General features: G+C 52.1%; 1 protein-coding gene and 17 non-coding genes across 18 annotated transcripts; all 18 read right to left on the bottom strand.

Annotated features, from left to right (window-relative positions):
* Positions 1-5,134: 5,134 nt before the first annotated feature.
* LOC126124443 (calphotin-like) lies at positions 5,135-6,016 on the bottom strand. The gene has a single exon (XM_049915107.1). It carries the CDS (start codon positions 6,014-6,016, stop codon positions 5,135-5,137), a length of 882 nt encoding a protein of 293 aa, XP_049771064.1.
* A 1,359-nt stretch (positions 6,017-7,375) lies between these two features.
* On the bottom strand, positions 7,376-7,447 carry Trnah-gug (transfer RNA histidin (anticodon GUG)). The gene has a single exon. It is a non-coding gene; the product is annotated as a tRNA-His (tRNA).
* Positions 7,448-7,822: 375 nt separating this feature from the next.
* Trnae-cuc (transfer RNA glutamic acid (anticodon CUC)) lies at positions 7,823-7,894 on the bottom strand. Its single transcript has one exon. It is a non-coding gene; the product is annotated as a tRNA-Glu (tRNA).
* A 444-nt stretch (positions 7,895-8,338) lies between these two features.
* On the bottom strand, positions 8,339-8,420 carry Trnal-uag (transfer RNA leucine (anticodon UAG)). Its single transcript has one exon. It is a non-coding gene; the product is annotated as a tRNA-Leu (tRNA).
* A 468-nt stretch (positions 8,421-8,888) lies between these two features.
* Positions 8,889-8,960, bottom strand: Trnah-gug (transfer RNA histidin (anticodon GUG)). The gene has a single exon. It is a non-coding gene; the product is annotated as a tRNA-His (tRNA).
* Positions 8,961-9,335: 375 nt separating this feature from the next.
* Trnae-cuc (transfer RNA glutamic acid (anticodon CUC)) lies at positions 9,336-9,407 on the bottom strand. The gene has a single exon. It is a non-coding gene; the product is annotated as a tRNA-Glu (tRNA).
* Positions 9,408-9,851: 444 nt separating this feature from the next.
* Positions 9,852-9,933, bottom strand: Trnal-uag (transfer RNA leucine (anticodon UAG)). The gene has a single exon. It is a non-coding gene; the product is annotated as a tRNA-Leu (tRNA).
* Positions 9,934-10,401: 468 nt separating this feature from the next.
* Trnah-gug (transfer RNA histidin (anticodon GUG)) lies at positions 10,402-10,473 on the bottom strand. The gene has a single exon. It is a non-coding gene; the product is annotated as a tRNA-His (tRNA).
* A 375-nt stretch (positions 10,474-10,848) lies between these two features.
* Trnae-cuc (transfer RNA glutamic acid (anticodon CUC)) lies at positions 10,849-10,920 on the bottom strand. The gene has a single exon. It is a non-coding gene; the product is annotated as a tRNA-Glu (tRNA).
* A 444-nt stretch (positions 10,921-11,364) lies between these two features.
* On the bottom strand, positions 11,365-11,446 carry Trnal-uag (transfer RNA leucine (anticodon UAG)). The gene has a single exon. It is a non-coding gene; the product is annotated as a tRNA-Leu (tRNA).
* Positions 11,447-11,914: 468 nt separating this feature from the next.
* On the bottom strand, positions 11,915-11,986 carry Trnah-gug (transfer RNA histidin (anticodon GUG)). The gene has a single exon. It is a non-coding gene; the product is annotated as a tRNA-His (tRNA).
* A 350-nt stretch (positions 11,987-12,336) lies between these two features.
* Positions 12,337-12,408, bottom strand: Trnae-cuc (transfer RNA glutamic acid (anticodon CUC)). Its single transcript has one exon. It is a non-coding gene; the product is annotated as a tRNA-Glu (tRNA).
* Positions 12,409-12,852: 444 nt separating this feature from the next.
* Positions 12,853-12,934, bottom strand: Trnal-uag (transfer RNA leucine (anticodon UAG)). Its single transcript has one exon. It is a non-coding gene; the product is annotated as a tRNA-Leu (tRNA).
* A 468-nt stretch (positions 12,935-13,402) lies between these two features.
* Positions 13,403-13,474, bottom strand: Trnah-gug (transfer RNA histidin (anticodon GUG)). Its single transcript has one exon. It is a non-coding gene; the product is annotated as a tRNA-His (tRNA).
* A 375-nt stretch (positions 13,475-13,849) lies between these two features.
* Positions 13,850-13,921, bottom strand: Trnae-cuc (transfer RNA glutamic acid (anticodon CUC)). Its single transcript has one exon. It is a non-coding gene; the product is annotated as a tRNA-Glu (tRNA).
* Positions 13,922-14,365: 444 nt separating this feature from the next.
* Positions 14,366-14,447, bottom strand: Trnal-uag (transfer RNA leucine (anticodon UAG)). Its single transcript has one exon. It is a non-coding gene; the product is annotated as a tRNA-Leu (tRNA).
* A 468-nt stretch (positions 14,448-14,915) lies between these two features.
* Positions 14,916-14,987, bottom strand: Trnah-gug (transfer RNA histidin (anticodon GUG)). Its single transcript has one exon. It is a non-coding gene; the product is annotated as a tRNA-His (tRNA).
* Positions 14,988-15,337: 350 nt separating this feature from the next.
* On the bottom strand, positions 15,338-15,409 carry Trnae-cuc (transfer RNA glutamic acid (anticodon CUC)). The gene has a single exon. It is a non-coding gene; the product is annotated as a tRNA-Glu (tRNA).
* Positions 15,410-15,775: the final 366 nt, after the last annotated feature.

Genomic DNA, 15,775 nt, shown 5'->3' with positions numbered 1-15,775 from the left:
AAGGAGTAGCGGTGATCACGCTGGATAGACGAGAAAAAAAGACAATAATGCAATGCAATAAGGAAAAAAACACACCAGGAATCCTGACCAAAGTAAGAGCAATGAAACACAACGAAATGTCCACAAAAAAGAAAAGGGGACACTTTCATGCAACGCCTCTCCTCGGCATCACTATCCCAAACCACTACATGACAGAGTGGTAAACAATAAGAAAAATAAAAAATAAACAAAGGTAAACAAAATATCCTCGCATTATACCATATACGAGGCAGTTCCGAAGGGAGAAATGTCTCCCATGTACGTTATATTTTTCGTTTCTGGTACTGAATATACATCCATCGCAAGACGAGGTCTCTCACTATCACGTCATAGTTTTAAGCAAGATAGTGTAATTTTAATTAAGTCGACATCGGTAAAAGAGCAAAAGCATGCGCCAAGGCGACATGCAGAAAATTTGCAAAAGTCACAGCATAGTCTGTTCGAACACGGTACTTGCCATGTTCAGCCCATAAGTATGTGAGAAAATCAAGACGATCCGTGAGTTTGAGGAAAAATAGAGAATAAATCGTATGGCCGATTAACCAGATGGTGGCGTTGCGCTTGGTGGTCGGAAATGCCTTACACTCGGGTACGATTGCAGCTGCCACGGTAACCTGCGCTGTAGACACCCTGTTGACGAGACGCACCATATCCCGAGCAGTGTCCCACACAGCACGGAACCGACGGCACACGAAGCGATGTTCAATAGTATCCTCTTCATGGCACTCTTCGCAGGCGGGGGACGGACTCAGATGAATAGAGTGCAGTTTAGCATTCGTAGGAATCGTACCATTGACGACTTTATACCACGTCGCTCTAACGTGTGTAGGAAGGACGGTTGTGGCGATGTTTCGCCAAACTGTTCGCCAGTCAGTGTGCGGCATGCGGTACTCCCACTTATTTCTGGCCGGTGATCCCCGCAGAGCACGGATAATGTCGCCGACACGGCCTCCGCTGGAGCCACCATACACAAGATAGCTGTTGTCAAAATAAAAACGCCGCACGTAATTCAGCGCAAAGGGTATGTGGCTGACAGAGACCGGGGCAACTACAGAAGGTGGCCGATATTGATTGAACAACATGACCGTGGCACTGCTGGTGCCCTTCTCCAACACGGCCGTAGTCCGTTTGAGAAGGAGCGCCGCGCATTTGGCGGAAAAATCCACCAGACCGAGTCCCCCATCGGCTGGATTTAAGGTGCAGGTGGCTAAGGAGACTTTGAAAATGTCCCCTTTCCAAAGGAGCCAGTAGACGGCCTGTTTAATTGCACGGTCTAGGAGCTTAGGGACCGGGAGAACTTGTGCTAAATACCACGCTCGAGCTAAGATGGTAGTATTGATAAGCTGCACCTTATCATAAAGCGCCAAATGCCGGGCCGCATGAATTTTGACAACCGCCCTAATTTTGTGTAAGGTGGGACGCCAATTCAGAGCCTCCATGCGCTGAGGATTATCAGATAAAATAACCCCCAGGACTTTGTGCTGCTGCACAACACTGAACCAATGTCGACGCACATGGCTCATCCGTGGAGTAAGGGGAAGCAAAACCGTCTTGTGAACATTCACAATGGCTCCCGTCGCCTTCTCAAATTGCCGGAGAACAGAGTACAGGGTATCTACATCTGCCGGCCGACCCAAGAACACCCCAAGATCGTCGGCATAAGCCCGGCAAGTAAGGCGATCTTCCCCAAGTTGGATCCCCGGACACTCGTTGCAGATAGACCGCAGAAGCGGGTCGAGCGCCAAAGCGTAAAGTGTCATTGACAATGGGCAACCCTGTCTGACCGAGCGAGTCAGACGTATAGGTGGACTGAGGGACCCATTGACGATGACACTCGATGTGGCATTGCGCAAAAAACCCTGAACCGTGTGGGTAAACGTACGGCCAAACCCCATGGCAACCATCACACGCCGTAAATAGGCATGGCCAACCCTGTCAAATGCATTCTGGAAATCGACCAACATAATCGCTGCCGACCGAATCCTGTTGCCGCGTACAAAGCCGATACAGTCCCTATAGGCCAGAACGGCATCAAAAATATTCCTGTCACGCACAGCACACGTCTGATGTTCACAGAGAACGCGCGGCATGACTTGCCGCAGTCTGTGCGCGACGCACCTCGCCATGATCTTATAATCCGCGTTCAACAGAGTGATCGGTCGAACAGTATGTATAGTCGGCGTCGCTTTAGATTTCGGAAGGAGCGTGATGCACCCCGCTGCAAAATCAGGTGGTAGAGGAGCGCCATTAAGAACTTCATTGGCGATAGCAGTTAAAGTATCGCGTAAAAGGGTAAAAAACTGCAAATAAAATTCAGCGGGAATGCCGTCCATTCCGGGAGATTTCCCCCTAGGACTGCGCTTGACAGCTTCGTGCAAGTCGTCGGACGTAAAAGCCTCATTAAGATGGACACGGTCTGTGCGGCTTAAAACATTAGGAACCCCCTGTAAAATACGACGCAGCGCAGCGGAATCGACATCAACATCTTGAAAGAGAGACTCAAAATGTGCGTGGATTTCATTCTCAATCGTCACCCTGTCGGAAGTTTTTATTCCATCCCGAGTGACCCACGCATTAAAGGCCAATCGTTCGCGCATCTTCCGCTCTCTGTTGAGATGATATATAGAGAGCGGCTCCCCGTCCACGGCACCCACAGGCTGGCTCCGAGTAACCGGCCCTCTACCCTTCCGCCGCAGATCGGTCAAAAGTTCGGCCTGAAATTGTTTAAAAATGGGAAGAAGATGCGGCTGGGCCGTAACTTGTCGGGCGAGGTCCTTCAAACAGCTCTGATAAAATTGTGACGTCGAGCGACGCCAGTGCGCTGCGTCGCGGCTAAAATTAATTAAAAAGGTCCGGACGGCAGGTTTGGCAGCGCCAACCCACCACTCGAGGACGCTACTATCACCGGGTTTAGTCTGCAAAAGTTTGTGCCACATATCAGTAAAGGACTGCTGAAAATGGGAGTCGGCGAGCAGGCTGCAGTTAAACTTCCATAGATTTTTGCGATAGGAAGGCCTAGAAAGTGGAAGGGAAAGTTCACAAAAATAACTGCAGTGATCTGAAAAAATAACTGGCCTGACCTCAGATCGAGCCACCGAGGCTGCTAGTGACGATGACACATAAATCCGATCGAGTCGGCTGTGTCCCGTCGGATAAAAATAAGTATATTGGGTTTCAACCGGGTGGAGCATTCGCCACGTGTCCTTGAGATTAAAACTTGTGAGGAGCGTGTGGAGTTCCTGACACTTGTTGGGGCGCGGCTCCTGGTCGCGATCATCGGTGACCGCATTAAAATCACCGCCGAAAATGATATGAGCGGAGTTCCGGTGCAAAACCTCGCACAGCTCCTGACTATAAAAGAGTCGCCGCGCCGCGTAGTCGCTGCCGGAAGGAGCGTAAACATTAACAAACACGACGCCTTCAATAGTGCACGCAATAGCGCGGCCAGTAGGGAGACACTCAATATTCGTGACAGTGAGGCCGGGGCAGACTACAATAGCAGTGCCGGTGACATCGTCGGACACCACATTATCCACAATAACGTAGTCACTCAGATCGGTTAGAAGCATCAGAGCCTCACGTGTCACTTCTTGCAAAAAGGCGACATGGCAACGGGTTTCACATAAAAGAGTTTTTAAGGCAAAGACCTTATGCGGACTACGCAGCTTGTTAACATTGACGGTAAGAATATGCCACCGACGCGTGTCAGGAACCATACACAACGCAAGGAACAACAAATGCAGTGTTCACAAGAAGCGAAACAGTAGCGCTGCAAAGAGAACGCGTGTCGTGGACAAGATCGGCGAACATGGCATACCGACAGGTGGCAGATAGTATACACGGAATACACACGAAATAAGGGTCCACAATAAAGGTCACAACGACGCCGCCAATGCAAAGCAACATGTGAACATGAACGGCGAAAATGATCCACCGCAGGCTAGCAGACACCAGCCACAGGGAAAACACCGACATGTAAACACAGACAAATAGAGGTGCCCCGGCACAGCTAGGTCGACGCAGGCAATCGACAGGAGCGGTGAAAACAAACCGCCGAGGCTGTACACAAATAAAAGTTACATGTCGCAATGTGGCACAACGAAAGGGCATAGGCGCCGTCAAACGACGCATGCAGTCGACAACAACGGTAAAAGCCATCCCCCAACAGGTGTAGACAGGAGACGTAGGTAAAAAAAAAAAAAAAAAAAAAAAAAAAAAAAAAAAAAAAAAAAAAAAAAAAAAAGTAAAAAAAAAAAAAAAAAAAAACTGACAGAATAAAATTGCATGTGCGCCGCCAATAGTATTACACTCAGTTCGTCGGCATGGACGGGGAGACTGTGCCTCCGACGTGGGGCACGTACCATACACAATCTAAAACAATAAATAATAAAAATAAGAAATAAGAAATAAGAACTAAAGAAGCGTGCACATCGGTGGACGCATCAAGGCCACAAACAGCAGCCAAGGTGTTGGCACCAACGGCTAAATGTGCCGCCGATGTACAACATACACCACACACATTCATAGACCAATAAATAATTTCGCACAAGAATGCATGCACACGCGCAGCTAAGACTATGCAGATCGTCGGCATTCACAATGAGAATGTGTCCGCAACGGAGGCACACAGAAGACGTAGAAAATTTAAAATTGTGCACTACAACAGCGACACGTGCGCCTTTAAGACAGCGTACGGTATTGAGAGCAATGGGAAAACACACAAGCAACGCGTGTCAGACCCCATACACAGTGAAATTAGACAACAAGACTAAAGAAATGTGCACAGCTGGGAAAGCACTCGTGCTGCCGTAAAGATCCAAGTTAGCGGCAAGAACGACTAAAATGTGCCTCCGACGAGCGGCGGACAGCAGACACATGTAAAAGTACCAGACACAGTTAAAATACACAACAAATAAAAAGACACAACGATGGGTGCAGTGGCGCTGCCTGAACTACACGTGCGTGTGACAGTACCGATTAAAACGTGCAACAGACCGGTTTCACACATCACAGACGAGGAAACATCACAAAAAACAATTTTAGACCTACACAACGAGGGATGCATTCACGCTGCCAAGCGAGGAGCAAAGGCACTTTACGTACCGCTGCCAGTCCTTTCATCCACCTCCACGTCCGCCGCCCAGTCACACTTTGCACTAGAAAACACGGGGGGCTGAACCACCTCCGTGTCCATAGCAAGAGCGGCACCCGACGGAGCCGCCGTGGCAGGTCCAGCGCCGGCGGGAGGATCAGATCCAGAATCCTGCGAGTGCGGCCGGATGCGACGGCAATGTGAGTCGTCCGATTTGCGTTTGCCTGCCACTTGTGCAGGCGACACGCTCGGAGGAACGTTCATCGCCGTATCGGTTGTCACGACAGGGTCCGTTTGAGTGAGGAAAACTTTGAGCTGACGAACTGTCTCGTCCCTCTTAAAATCTGCGGAACTCACGGACGCCTCAGGCTGACTGTGAGCGGCAGGCCGCTGCCGACGGCGATCGGCAGCCGACACCTGCCGCGAGTCAACAGCCGCGCTCTGCGAGGCCCGTTGCAATTTCTTCTGTTTTGAGGTGGACTTGTAGGGTGGGACGCAAGTCACCACCGGGGACGGCGTTCGCCCCTTACGAGAAGAAACACCCGAAATACTAGCGCTTCGAAAGCGGGGGACGTTGTCAGCTCTCTCAATCGGCCTTTCCCGACGCGGTTGAGGTTCCGCGGGGGCGGCAAGACGCTCCTCACTTTCGACAACAACGGTGGCTACAGCAGACACATTCTCAGTCACAACAGAGGGAGCAGCCTCCGGAACGGGTTCCGACACGGACAGCGTTACAGCTGCCGGTGCGGGTTCAGACACTATCGGTGGTTCAATTCTATCGACAGCTGTGGGAGCAGGCAACGGGGCCTCCACAGGTGCGGGCACAGAAATCACAGGCAACGCCGGGGAGCTATCAGCAACAGGAACGGAAGGTGTAACGTCCATAGCAACAGCGTCAGCCGCAACCTCAGGGTCAGACACACGATGCGCACGTGCGGGGGAGGCGCCAAGCGCGACCGCCGCCCACGTCACCTCGTCCTGACCGTCCGTCCGTGGTAATTGCACAGGGCGACTACGTTTCGGACAGTCCTGTCGAAAATGTCCGGTACCGTTACAAAATGAACAGGTCGCCGGTTGGCCGCTATAAGTGATAAAGGCCCGATGGCCAGCAACAAAAACAAAGGACGGTATATGCTGTCGAACAATCATGCGGACACTGCGAACACCATTTTCAACATCATAGTAATAAGCTGACGACCATTTCTCCTTTACGACCGAAAGCACTGTACCGTACGGAAGTAAACTACGAGAAATAGTTTCATTTCGCACTTCAAAGGGCAGGTTAAATACGCGAACAGTGCGTATACCATAACCCGCATTCGACATCACAACATCACTGATAGTACCGTCAAGGTGCTTAATTTTACGTACACCACCATTTACGTTCACTAATGTGTCACACATGTCGGAAGAAGACAGTTTCAAAAATAACGAATTGAGGAACGCGTCAAGTTGAACGCCGAGGACTACACTTTTCGGCAATTGAAGGTCGTTTTTAACCCATTGGTGAATTTCGAAAGCAGTAGGCCTACGCACAGATCTATCAAACGCGCACTGAATATTATTCTGACGGTTCTCTGAATTATCGAGATCCATGCTACTCACAGAAAGAACAAATCAAAGAAGAAACAGCGCCGCGAAGCACACGCCGCCGACCGCGATCCGCACGTAAACAACGCCCGACACGCCGCAGCGAGCGCGCGATGTGTTCGGGCCCACGGCTCCGAAGAGACTGGTGCCTAAAACCAGCGCCTTAGACCGCTCGGCCACGTTACCCTTGGAACAGCGGCGGCAAAACGTTCCCTTTGTACTACAAAGATCACTTCGAAAAGGAAGTATCTTGGCAATCGCCGTGCCATGTATTTTCACTGCTCTCCCACTGGAAGCGTCTCTTTAGGCCACCCACAACAAGAAAATGCCGTGCCCGCCATATGGTAGCGACGCCACTTGTCTGTAGCTGTCGTAGTTAAGGAGACAGCATCAAGAGACGTTTTCGTGCCGTGACCAGGTTTCGAACCTGGGCTTTCCGCAACCACTAAAGTATCATAGCTGTACCTGTCAGGGGCGGAGCTAGAATGCTCCATGTAACAAACATATGTGAGCTCAAGGAGGTTACACTTGTGATGAAGTGGTAGTACAAACTGCGGCCTGCGGAACACGAGTGAAAAACCAAGAAAGCACTGTGATTTCGTGTACTCGTGCACTATCGTCAATGCAACGGCAGCAAGGAAAAACTTTCAAAATTGCCGTGACCAGGATTCGAACCTGGGTTATTGCGGCCACAACGCAATGTCCTAACCACTAGACGATCACGGCCACGGAGGCGCCCGCCAGAGCAGCTGGCGGGAATGCAAGTGGCGGTACACAGCAAAGCCCAGCCCACAGTGTCACGCCACAGCAGTGTCAGACACGTTCTCCATCACATGTATACAAACAAATGAACGTGCCTGCGCTGTCGGGACACTAACTACAGTGGTTATCTGCATTCACCTCCGTGGCAATGTCTTGCAGTCCTCCAAGCCTCTTGACTACAGACATGTGACTCGATAACAAGTGGACAGACGCAGCATCTCTCTCGCCGTCGTGTGTTGCCACGAATCGTACTTAACGTGGCTTTCTGCACGCGTCAGCGTAGCGTCAGTCGAGCAAAGTCGAGACAAGTCGCATAAGAGGAGCAACAAAAACGCGCATTTCCGGTACCGGGAATCGAACCCGGGCCTCCTGGGTGAGAGCCAGGTATCCTAGCCACTAGACTACACCGGATGACGGCGCCAGTGCTCCTCCAGCGAACGCAGCAACCACCCACGATTAACTGACGACAACTGTAAAAAATCCACTCTCGCACGCTATAGAACGGCATGCTCTGGACGCATATCGTGGAGACGAACGCCACCAGTGATGAGAGCAAAAGGCGCCTACAAATCCTGCCGTTGCACCACGTACTGTTCTACGACAATTCACGAAGCAGACGCTCACGCCTTGTTGTGCTGTTTCCTTTGCGGGCAATGAGTGCATGTGAATTCGATGCAGGAAACATTACACGTTTGGCAGCAGTGGGATTGGAACCCACGCCTCCGAAGAGACTGGTGCCTGAAACCAGCGCCTCAGACCGCTCGGCCACGCTACCTACGCAACACGCGCGTCACATGAGCTGCGTCCTACTCCACGAGAACACACAGCAACGGCACAAAAATGAGACGCCAAAATTGGCAACGGTGGGATTCGAACCCACGCCTCCGAAGAGACTGGTGCCTAAAACCAGCGCCTTAGACCGCTCGGCCACGTTACCCTTGGAACAGCGGCGGCAAAACGTTCCCTTTGTACTACAAAGATCACTTCGAAAAGGAAGTATCTTGGCAATCGCCGTGCCATGTATTTTCACTGCTCTCCCACTGGAAGCGTCTCTTTAGGCCACCCACAACAAGAAAATGCCGTGCCCGCCATATGGTAGCGACGCCACTTGTCTGTAGCTGTCGTAGTTAAGGAGACAGCATCAAGAGACGTTTTCGTGCCGTGACCAGGTTTCGAACCTGGGCTTTCCGCAACCACTAAAGTATCATAGCTGTACCTGTCAGGGGCGGAGCTAGAATGCTCCATGTAACAAACATATGTGAGCTCAAGGAGGTTACACTTGTGATGAAGTGGTAGTACAAACTGCGGCCTGCGGAACACGAGTGAAAAACCAAGAAAGCACTGTGATTTCGTGTACTCGTGCACTATCGTCAATGCAACGGCAGCAAGGAAAAACTTTCAAAATTGCCGTGACCAGGACTCGAACCTGGGTTATTGCGGCCACAACGCAATGTCCTAACCACTAGACGATCACGGCCACGGAGGCGCCCGCCAGAGCAGCTGGCGGGAATGCTAGTGGCGGTACACAGCAAAGCCCAGCCCACAGTGTCACGCCACAGCAGTGTCAGACACGTTCTCCATCACATGTATACAAACAAATGAACGTGCCTGCGCTGTCGGGACACTAACTACAGTGGTTAGCTGCATTCACCTCCGTGGCAATGTCTTGCAGTATTCCAAGCCTCTTGACTACAGACATGTGACTCGATAACAAGTGGACAGACGCAGCATCTCTCTCGCCGTCGGGTGTTGCCACGAATCGTACTTAACGTGGCTTTCTGCACGCGTCAGCGTAGCGTCAGTCGAGCAAAGTCGAGACAAGTCGCATAAGAGGAGCAACAAAACAGCGCATTTCCGGTACCGGGAATCGAACCCGGGCCTCCTGGGTGAGAGCCAGGTATCCTAGCCACTAGACTACACCGGATGACGGCGCCAGTGCTCCTCCAGCGAACGCAGCAACCACCCACGATTAACTGACGACAACTGTAAAAAATCCACTCTCGCACGCTATAGAACGGCATGCTCTGGACGCATATCGTGGAGACGAACGCCACCAGTGATGAGAGCAAAAGGCGCCTACAAATCCTGCCGTTGCACCACGTACTGTTCTACGACAATTCACGAAGCAGACGCTCACGCCTTGTTGTGCTGTTTCCTTTGCGGGCAATGAGTGCATGTGAATTCGATGCAGGAAACATTACACGTTTGGCAGCAGTGGGATTGGAACCCACGCCTCCGAAGAGACTGGTGCCTGAAACCAGCGCCTCAGACCGCTCGGCCACGCTACCTACGCAACACGCGCGTCACATGAGCTGCGTCCTACTCCACGAGAACACACAGCAACGGCACAAAAATGAGACGCCAAAATTGGCAACGGTGGGATTCGAACCCACGCCTCCGAAGAGACTGGTGCCTAAAACCAGCGCCTTAGACCGCTCGGCCACGTTACCCTTGGAACAGCGGCGGCAAAACGTTCCCTTTGTACTACAAAGATCACTTCGAAAAGGAAGTATCTTGGCAATCGCCGTGCCATGTATTTTCACTGCTCTCCCACTGGAAGCGTCTCTTTAGGCCACCCACAACAAGAAAATGCCGTGCCCGCCATATGGTAGCGACGCCACTTGTCTGTAGCTGTCGTAGTTAAGGAGACAGCATCAAGAGACGTTTTCGTGCCGTGACCAGGTTTCGAACCTGGGCTTTCCGCAACCACTAAAGTATCATAGCTGTACCTGTCAGGGGCGGAGCTAGAATGCTCCATGTAACAAACATATGTGAGCTCAAGGAGGTTACACTTGTGATGAAGTGGTAGTACAAACTGCGGCCTGCGGAACACGAGTGAAAAACCAAGAAAGCACTGTGATTTCGTGTACTCGTGCACTATCGTCAATGCAACGGCAGCAAGGAAAAACTTTCAAAATTGCCGTGACCAGGACTCGAACCTGGGTTATTGCGGCCACAACGCAATGTCCTAACCACTAGACGATCACGGCCACGGAGGCGCCCGCCAGAGCAGCTGGCGGGAATGCTAGTGGCGGTACACAGCAAAGCCCAGCCCACAGTGTCACGCCACAGCAGTGTCAGACACGTTCTCCATCACATGTATACAAACAAATGAACGTGCCTGCGCTGTCGGGACACTAACTACAGTGGTTAGCTGCATTCACCTCCGTGGCAATGTCTTGCAGTATTCCAAGCCTCTTGACTACAGACATGTGACTCGATAACAAGTGGACAGACGCAGCATCTCTCTCGCCGTCGGGTGTTGCCACGAATCGTACTTAACGTGGCTTTCTGCACGCGTCAGCGTAGCGTCAGTCGAGCAAAGTCGAGACAAGTCGCATAAGAGGAGCAACAAAACAGCGCATTTCCGGTACCGGGAATCGAACCCGGGCCTCCTGGGTGAGAGCCAGGTATCCTAGCCACTAGACTACACCGGATGACGGCGCCAGTGCTCCTCCAGCGAACGCAGCAACCACCCACGATTAACTGACGACAACTGTAAAAAATCCACTCTCGCACGCTATAGAACGGCATGCTCTGGACGCATATCGTGGAGACGAACGCCAGCAGTGATGAGAGCAAAAGGCGCCTACAAATCCTGCCGTTGCACCACGTACTGTTCTACGACAATTCACGAAGCAGACGCTCACGCCTTGTTGTGCTGTTTCCTTTGCGGGCAATGAGTGCATGTGACTTCGATGCAGGAAACATTACACGTTTGGCAGCAGTGGGATTGGAACCCACGCCTCCGAAGAGACTGGTGCCTGCAACCAGCGCCTCAGACCGCTCGGCCACGCTACCTACGCAACACGCGCGTCACATGAGCTGCGTCCTACTCCACGAGAACACACAGCAACGGCACAAAAATGAGACGCCAAAATTGGCAACTGTGGGATTCGAACCCACGCCTCCGAAGAGACTGGTGCCTAAAACCAGCGCCTTAGACCGCTCGGCCACGTTACCCTTGGAACAGCGGCGGCAAAACGTTCCCTTTCTACTACAAAGATCACTTCGAAAAGGAAGTATCTTGGCAATCGCCGTGCCATGTATTTTCACTGCTCTCCCACTGGAAGCGTCTCTTTAGGCCACCCACAACAAGAAAATGCCGTGCCCGCCATATGGTAGCGACGCCACTTGTCTGTAGCTGTCGTAGGTAAGGATACAGCATCAAGAGACGTTTTCGTGCCGTGACCAGGTTTCGAACCTGGGCTTTCCGTAACCACTAAAGTATCATAGCTGTACCTGTCAGGGGCGGAGCTAGAATGCTCCATGTAACAAACATATGTGAGCTCAAGGAGGTTACACTTGTGATGAAGTGGTAGTACAAACTGCGGCCTGCGGAACACGAGTGAAAAACCAAGAAAGCACTGTGATTTCGTGTACTCGTGCACTATCGTCAATGCAACGGCAGCAAGGAAAAACTTTCAAAATTGCCGTGACCAGGATTCCAACCTGGGTTATTGCGGCCACAACGCAATGTCCTAACCACTAGACGACCACGGCCACGGAGGCGCCCGCCAGAGCAGCTGGCGGGAATGCAAGTGGCGGTACACAGCAAAGCCCAGCCCACAGTGTCACGCCACAGCAGTGTCAGACACGTTCTCCATCACATGTATACAAACAAATGAACGTGCCTGCGCTGTCGGGACACTAACTACAGTGGTTAGCTGCATTCACCTCCGTGGCAATGTCTTGCAGTCCTCCAAGCCTCTTGACTACAGACATGTGACTCGATAACAAGTGGACAGACGCAGCATCTCTCTCGCCGTCGGGTGTTGCCACGAATCGTACTTAACGTGGCTTTCTGCACGAGTCGAGACAAGTCGCATAAGAGGAGGAACAAAAACGCGCATTTCCGGTACCGGGAATCGAACCCGGGCCTCCTGGGTGAGAGCCAGGTATCCTAGCCACTAGACTACACCGGATGACGGCGCCAGTGCTCCTCCAGCGAACGCAGCAACCACCCACGTTTAACTGACGACAACTGTAAAAAATCCACTCTCGCACGCTATAGAACGGCATGATCTGGACGCATATCGTGGAGACGAACGCCAGCAGTGATGAGAGCAAAAGGCGCCTACAAATCCTGCCGTTGCACCACGTACTGTTCTACGACAATTCACGAAGCAGACGCTCACGCCTTGTTGTGCTGTTTCCTTTGCGGGCAATGAGTGCATGAGACTTCGATGCAGGAAACATTACACGTATGGCAGCAGTGGGATTGGAACCCACGCCTCCGAAGAGACTGGTGCCTGAAACCAGCGCCTCAGACCGCTCGGCCACGCTACCTACGCAACACGCGCGTCACATGAGCTGCGTCCTACTCCACGAGAACACACAGCAACGGCACAAAAATGAGACGCCAAAATTGGCAACTGTGGGATTCGAACCCACGCCTCCGAAGAGACTGGTGCCTAAAACCAGCGCCTTAGACCGCTCGGCCACGTTACCCTTGGAACAGCGGCGGCAAAACGTTCCCTTTGTACTACAAAGATCACTTCGAAAAGGAAGTATCTTGGCAATCGCCGTGCCATGTATTTTCACTGCTCTCCCACTGGAAGCGTCTCTTTAGGCCACCCACAACAAGAAAATGCCGTGCCCGCCATATGGTAGCGACGCCACTTGTCTGTAGCTGTCGTAGTTAAGGAGACAGCATCAAGAGACGTTTTCGTGCCGTGACCAGGTTTCGAACCTGGGCTTTCCGTAACCACTAAAGTATCATAGCTGTACCTGTCAGGGGCGGAGCTAGAATGCTCCATGTAACAAACATATGTGAGCTCAAGGAGGTTACACTTGTGATGAAGTGGTAGTACAAACTGCGGCCTGCGGAACACGAGTGAAAAACCAAGAAAGCACTGTGATTTCGTGTACTCGTGCACTATCGTCAATGCAACGGCAGCAAGGAAAAACTTTCAAAATTGCCGTGACCAGGATTCGAACCTGGGTTATTGCGGCCACAACGCAATGTCCTAACCACTAGACGATCACGGCCACGGAGGCGCCCGCCAGAGCAGCTGGCGGGAATGCAAGTGGCGGTACACAGCAAAGCCCAGCCCACAGTGTCACGCCACAGCAGTGTCAGACACGTTCTCCATCACATGTATACAAACAAATGAACGTGCCTGCGCTGTCGGGACACTAACTACAGTGGTTAGCTGCATTCACCTCCGTGGCAATGTCTTGCAGTCCTCCAAGCCTCTTGACTACAGACATGTGACTCGATAACAAGTGGACAGACGCAGCATCTCTCTCGCCGTCGGGTGTTGCCACGAATCGTACTTAACGTGGCTTTCTGCACGCGTCAGCGTAGCGTCAGTCGAGCAAAGTCGAGACAAGTCGCATAAGAGGAGCAACAAAACAGCGCATTTCCGGTACCGGGAATCGAACCCGGGCCTCCTGGGTGAGAGCCAGGTATCCTAGCCACTAGACTACACCGGATGACGGCGCCAGTGCTCCTCCAGCGAACGCAGCAACCACCCACGATTAACTGACGACAACTGTAAAAAATCCACTCTCGCACGCTATAGAACGGCATGCTCTGGACGCATATCGTGGAGACGAACGCCAGCAGTGATGAGAGCAAAAGGCGCCTACAAATCCTGCCGTTGCACCACGTACTGTTCTACGACAATTCACGAAGCAGACGCTCACGCCTTGTTGTGCTGTTTCCTTTGCGGGCAATGAGTGCATGTGACTTCGATGCAGGAAACATTACACGTTTGGCAGCAGTGGGATTGGAACCCACGCCTCCGAAGAGACTGGTGCCTGCAACCAGCGCCTCAGACCGCTCGGCCACGCTACCTACGCAACACGCGCGTCACATGAGCTGCGTCCTACTCCACGAGAACACACAGCAACGGCACAAAAATGAGACGCCAAAATTGGCAACTGTGGGATTCGAACCCACGCCTCCGAAGAGACTGGTGCCTAAAACCAGCGCCTTAGACCGCTCGGCCACGTTACCCTTGGAACAGCGGCGGCAAAACGTTCCCTTTCTACTACAAAGATCACTTCGAAAAGGAAGTATCTTGGCAATCGCCGTGCCATGTATTTTCACTGCTCTCCCACTGGAAGCGTCTCTTTAGGCCACCCACAACAAGAAAATGCCGTGCCCGCCATATGGTAGCGACGCCACTTGTCTGTAGCTGTCGTAGGTAAGGATACAGCATCAAGAGACGTTTTCGTGCCGTGACCAGGTTTCGAACCTGGGCTTTCCGTAACCACTAAAGTATCATAGCTGTACCTGTCAGGGGCGGAGCTAGAATGCTCCATGTAACAAACATATGTGAGCTCAAGGAGGTTACACTTGTGATGAAGTGGTAGTACAAACTGCGGCCTGCGGAACACGAGTGAAAAACCAAGAAAGCACTGTGATTTCGTGTACTCGTGCACTATCGTCAATGCAACGGCAGCAAGGAAAAACTTTCAAAATTGCCGTGACCAGGATTCCAACCTGGGTTATTGCGGCCACAACGCAATGTCCTAACCACTAGACGACCACGGCCACGGAGGCGCCCGCCAGAGCAGCTGGCGGGAATGCAAGTGGCGGTACACAGCAAAGCCCAGCCCACAGTGTCACGCCACAGCAGTGTCAGACACGTTCTCCATCACATGTATACAAACAAATGAACGTGCCTGCGCTGTCGGGACACTAACTACAGTGGTTAGCTGCATTCACCTCCGTGGCAATGTCTTGCAGTCCTCCAAGCCTCTTGACTACAGACATGTGACTCGATAACAAGTGGACAGACGCAGCATCTCTCTCGCCGTCGGGTGTTGCCACGAATCGTACTTAACGTGGCTTTCTGCACGAGTCGAGACAAGTCGCATAAGAGGAGGAACAAAAACGCGCATTTCCGGTACCGGGAATCGAACCCGGGCCTCCTGGGTGAGAGCCAGGTATCCTAGCCACTAGACTACACCGGATGACGGCGCCAGTGCTCCTCCAGCGAACGCAGCAACCACCCACGTTTAACTGACGACAACTGTAAAAAATCCACTCTCGCACGCTATAGAACGGCATGATCTGGACGCATATCGTGGAGACGAACGCCAGCAGTGATGAGAGCAAAAGGCGCCTACAAATCCTGCCGTTGCACCACGTACTGTTCTACGACAATTCACGAAGCAGACGCTCACGCCTTGTTGTGCTGTTTCCTTTGCGGGCAATGAGTGCATGAGACTTCGATGCAGGAAACATTACACGTATGGCAGCAGTGGGATTGGAACCCACGCCTCCGAAGAGACTGGTGCCTGAAACCAGCGCCTCAGACCGCTCGGCCACGCTACCTA

This window comes from Schistocerca cancellata, unplaced genomic scaffold (genome assembly GCF_023864275.1).
Source record: "Schistocerca cancellata isolate TAMUIC-IGC-003103 unplaced genomic scaffold, iqSchCanc2.1 HiC_scaffold_424, whole genome shotgun sequence".
Taxonomy (NCBI): Eukaryota; Metazoa; Arthropoda; class Insecta; order Orthoptera; family Acrididae; genus Schistocerca; species Schistocerca cancellata.
Note: the sequence above shows the minus strand (reverse complement) of the source record. Positions and strands in the feature narration are given on the sequence as shown.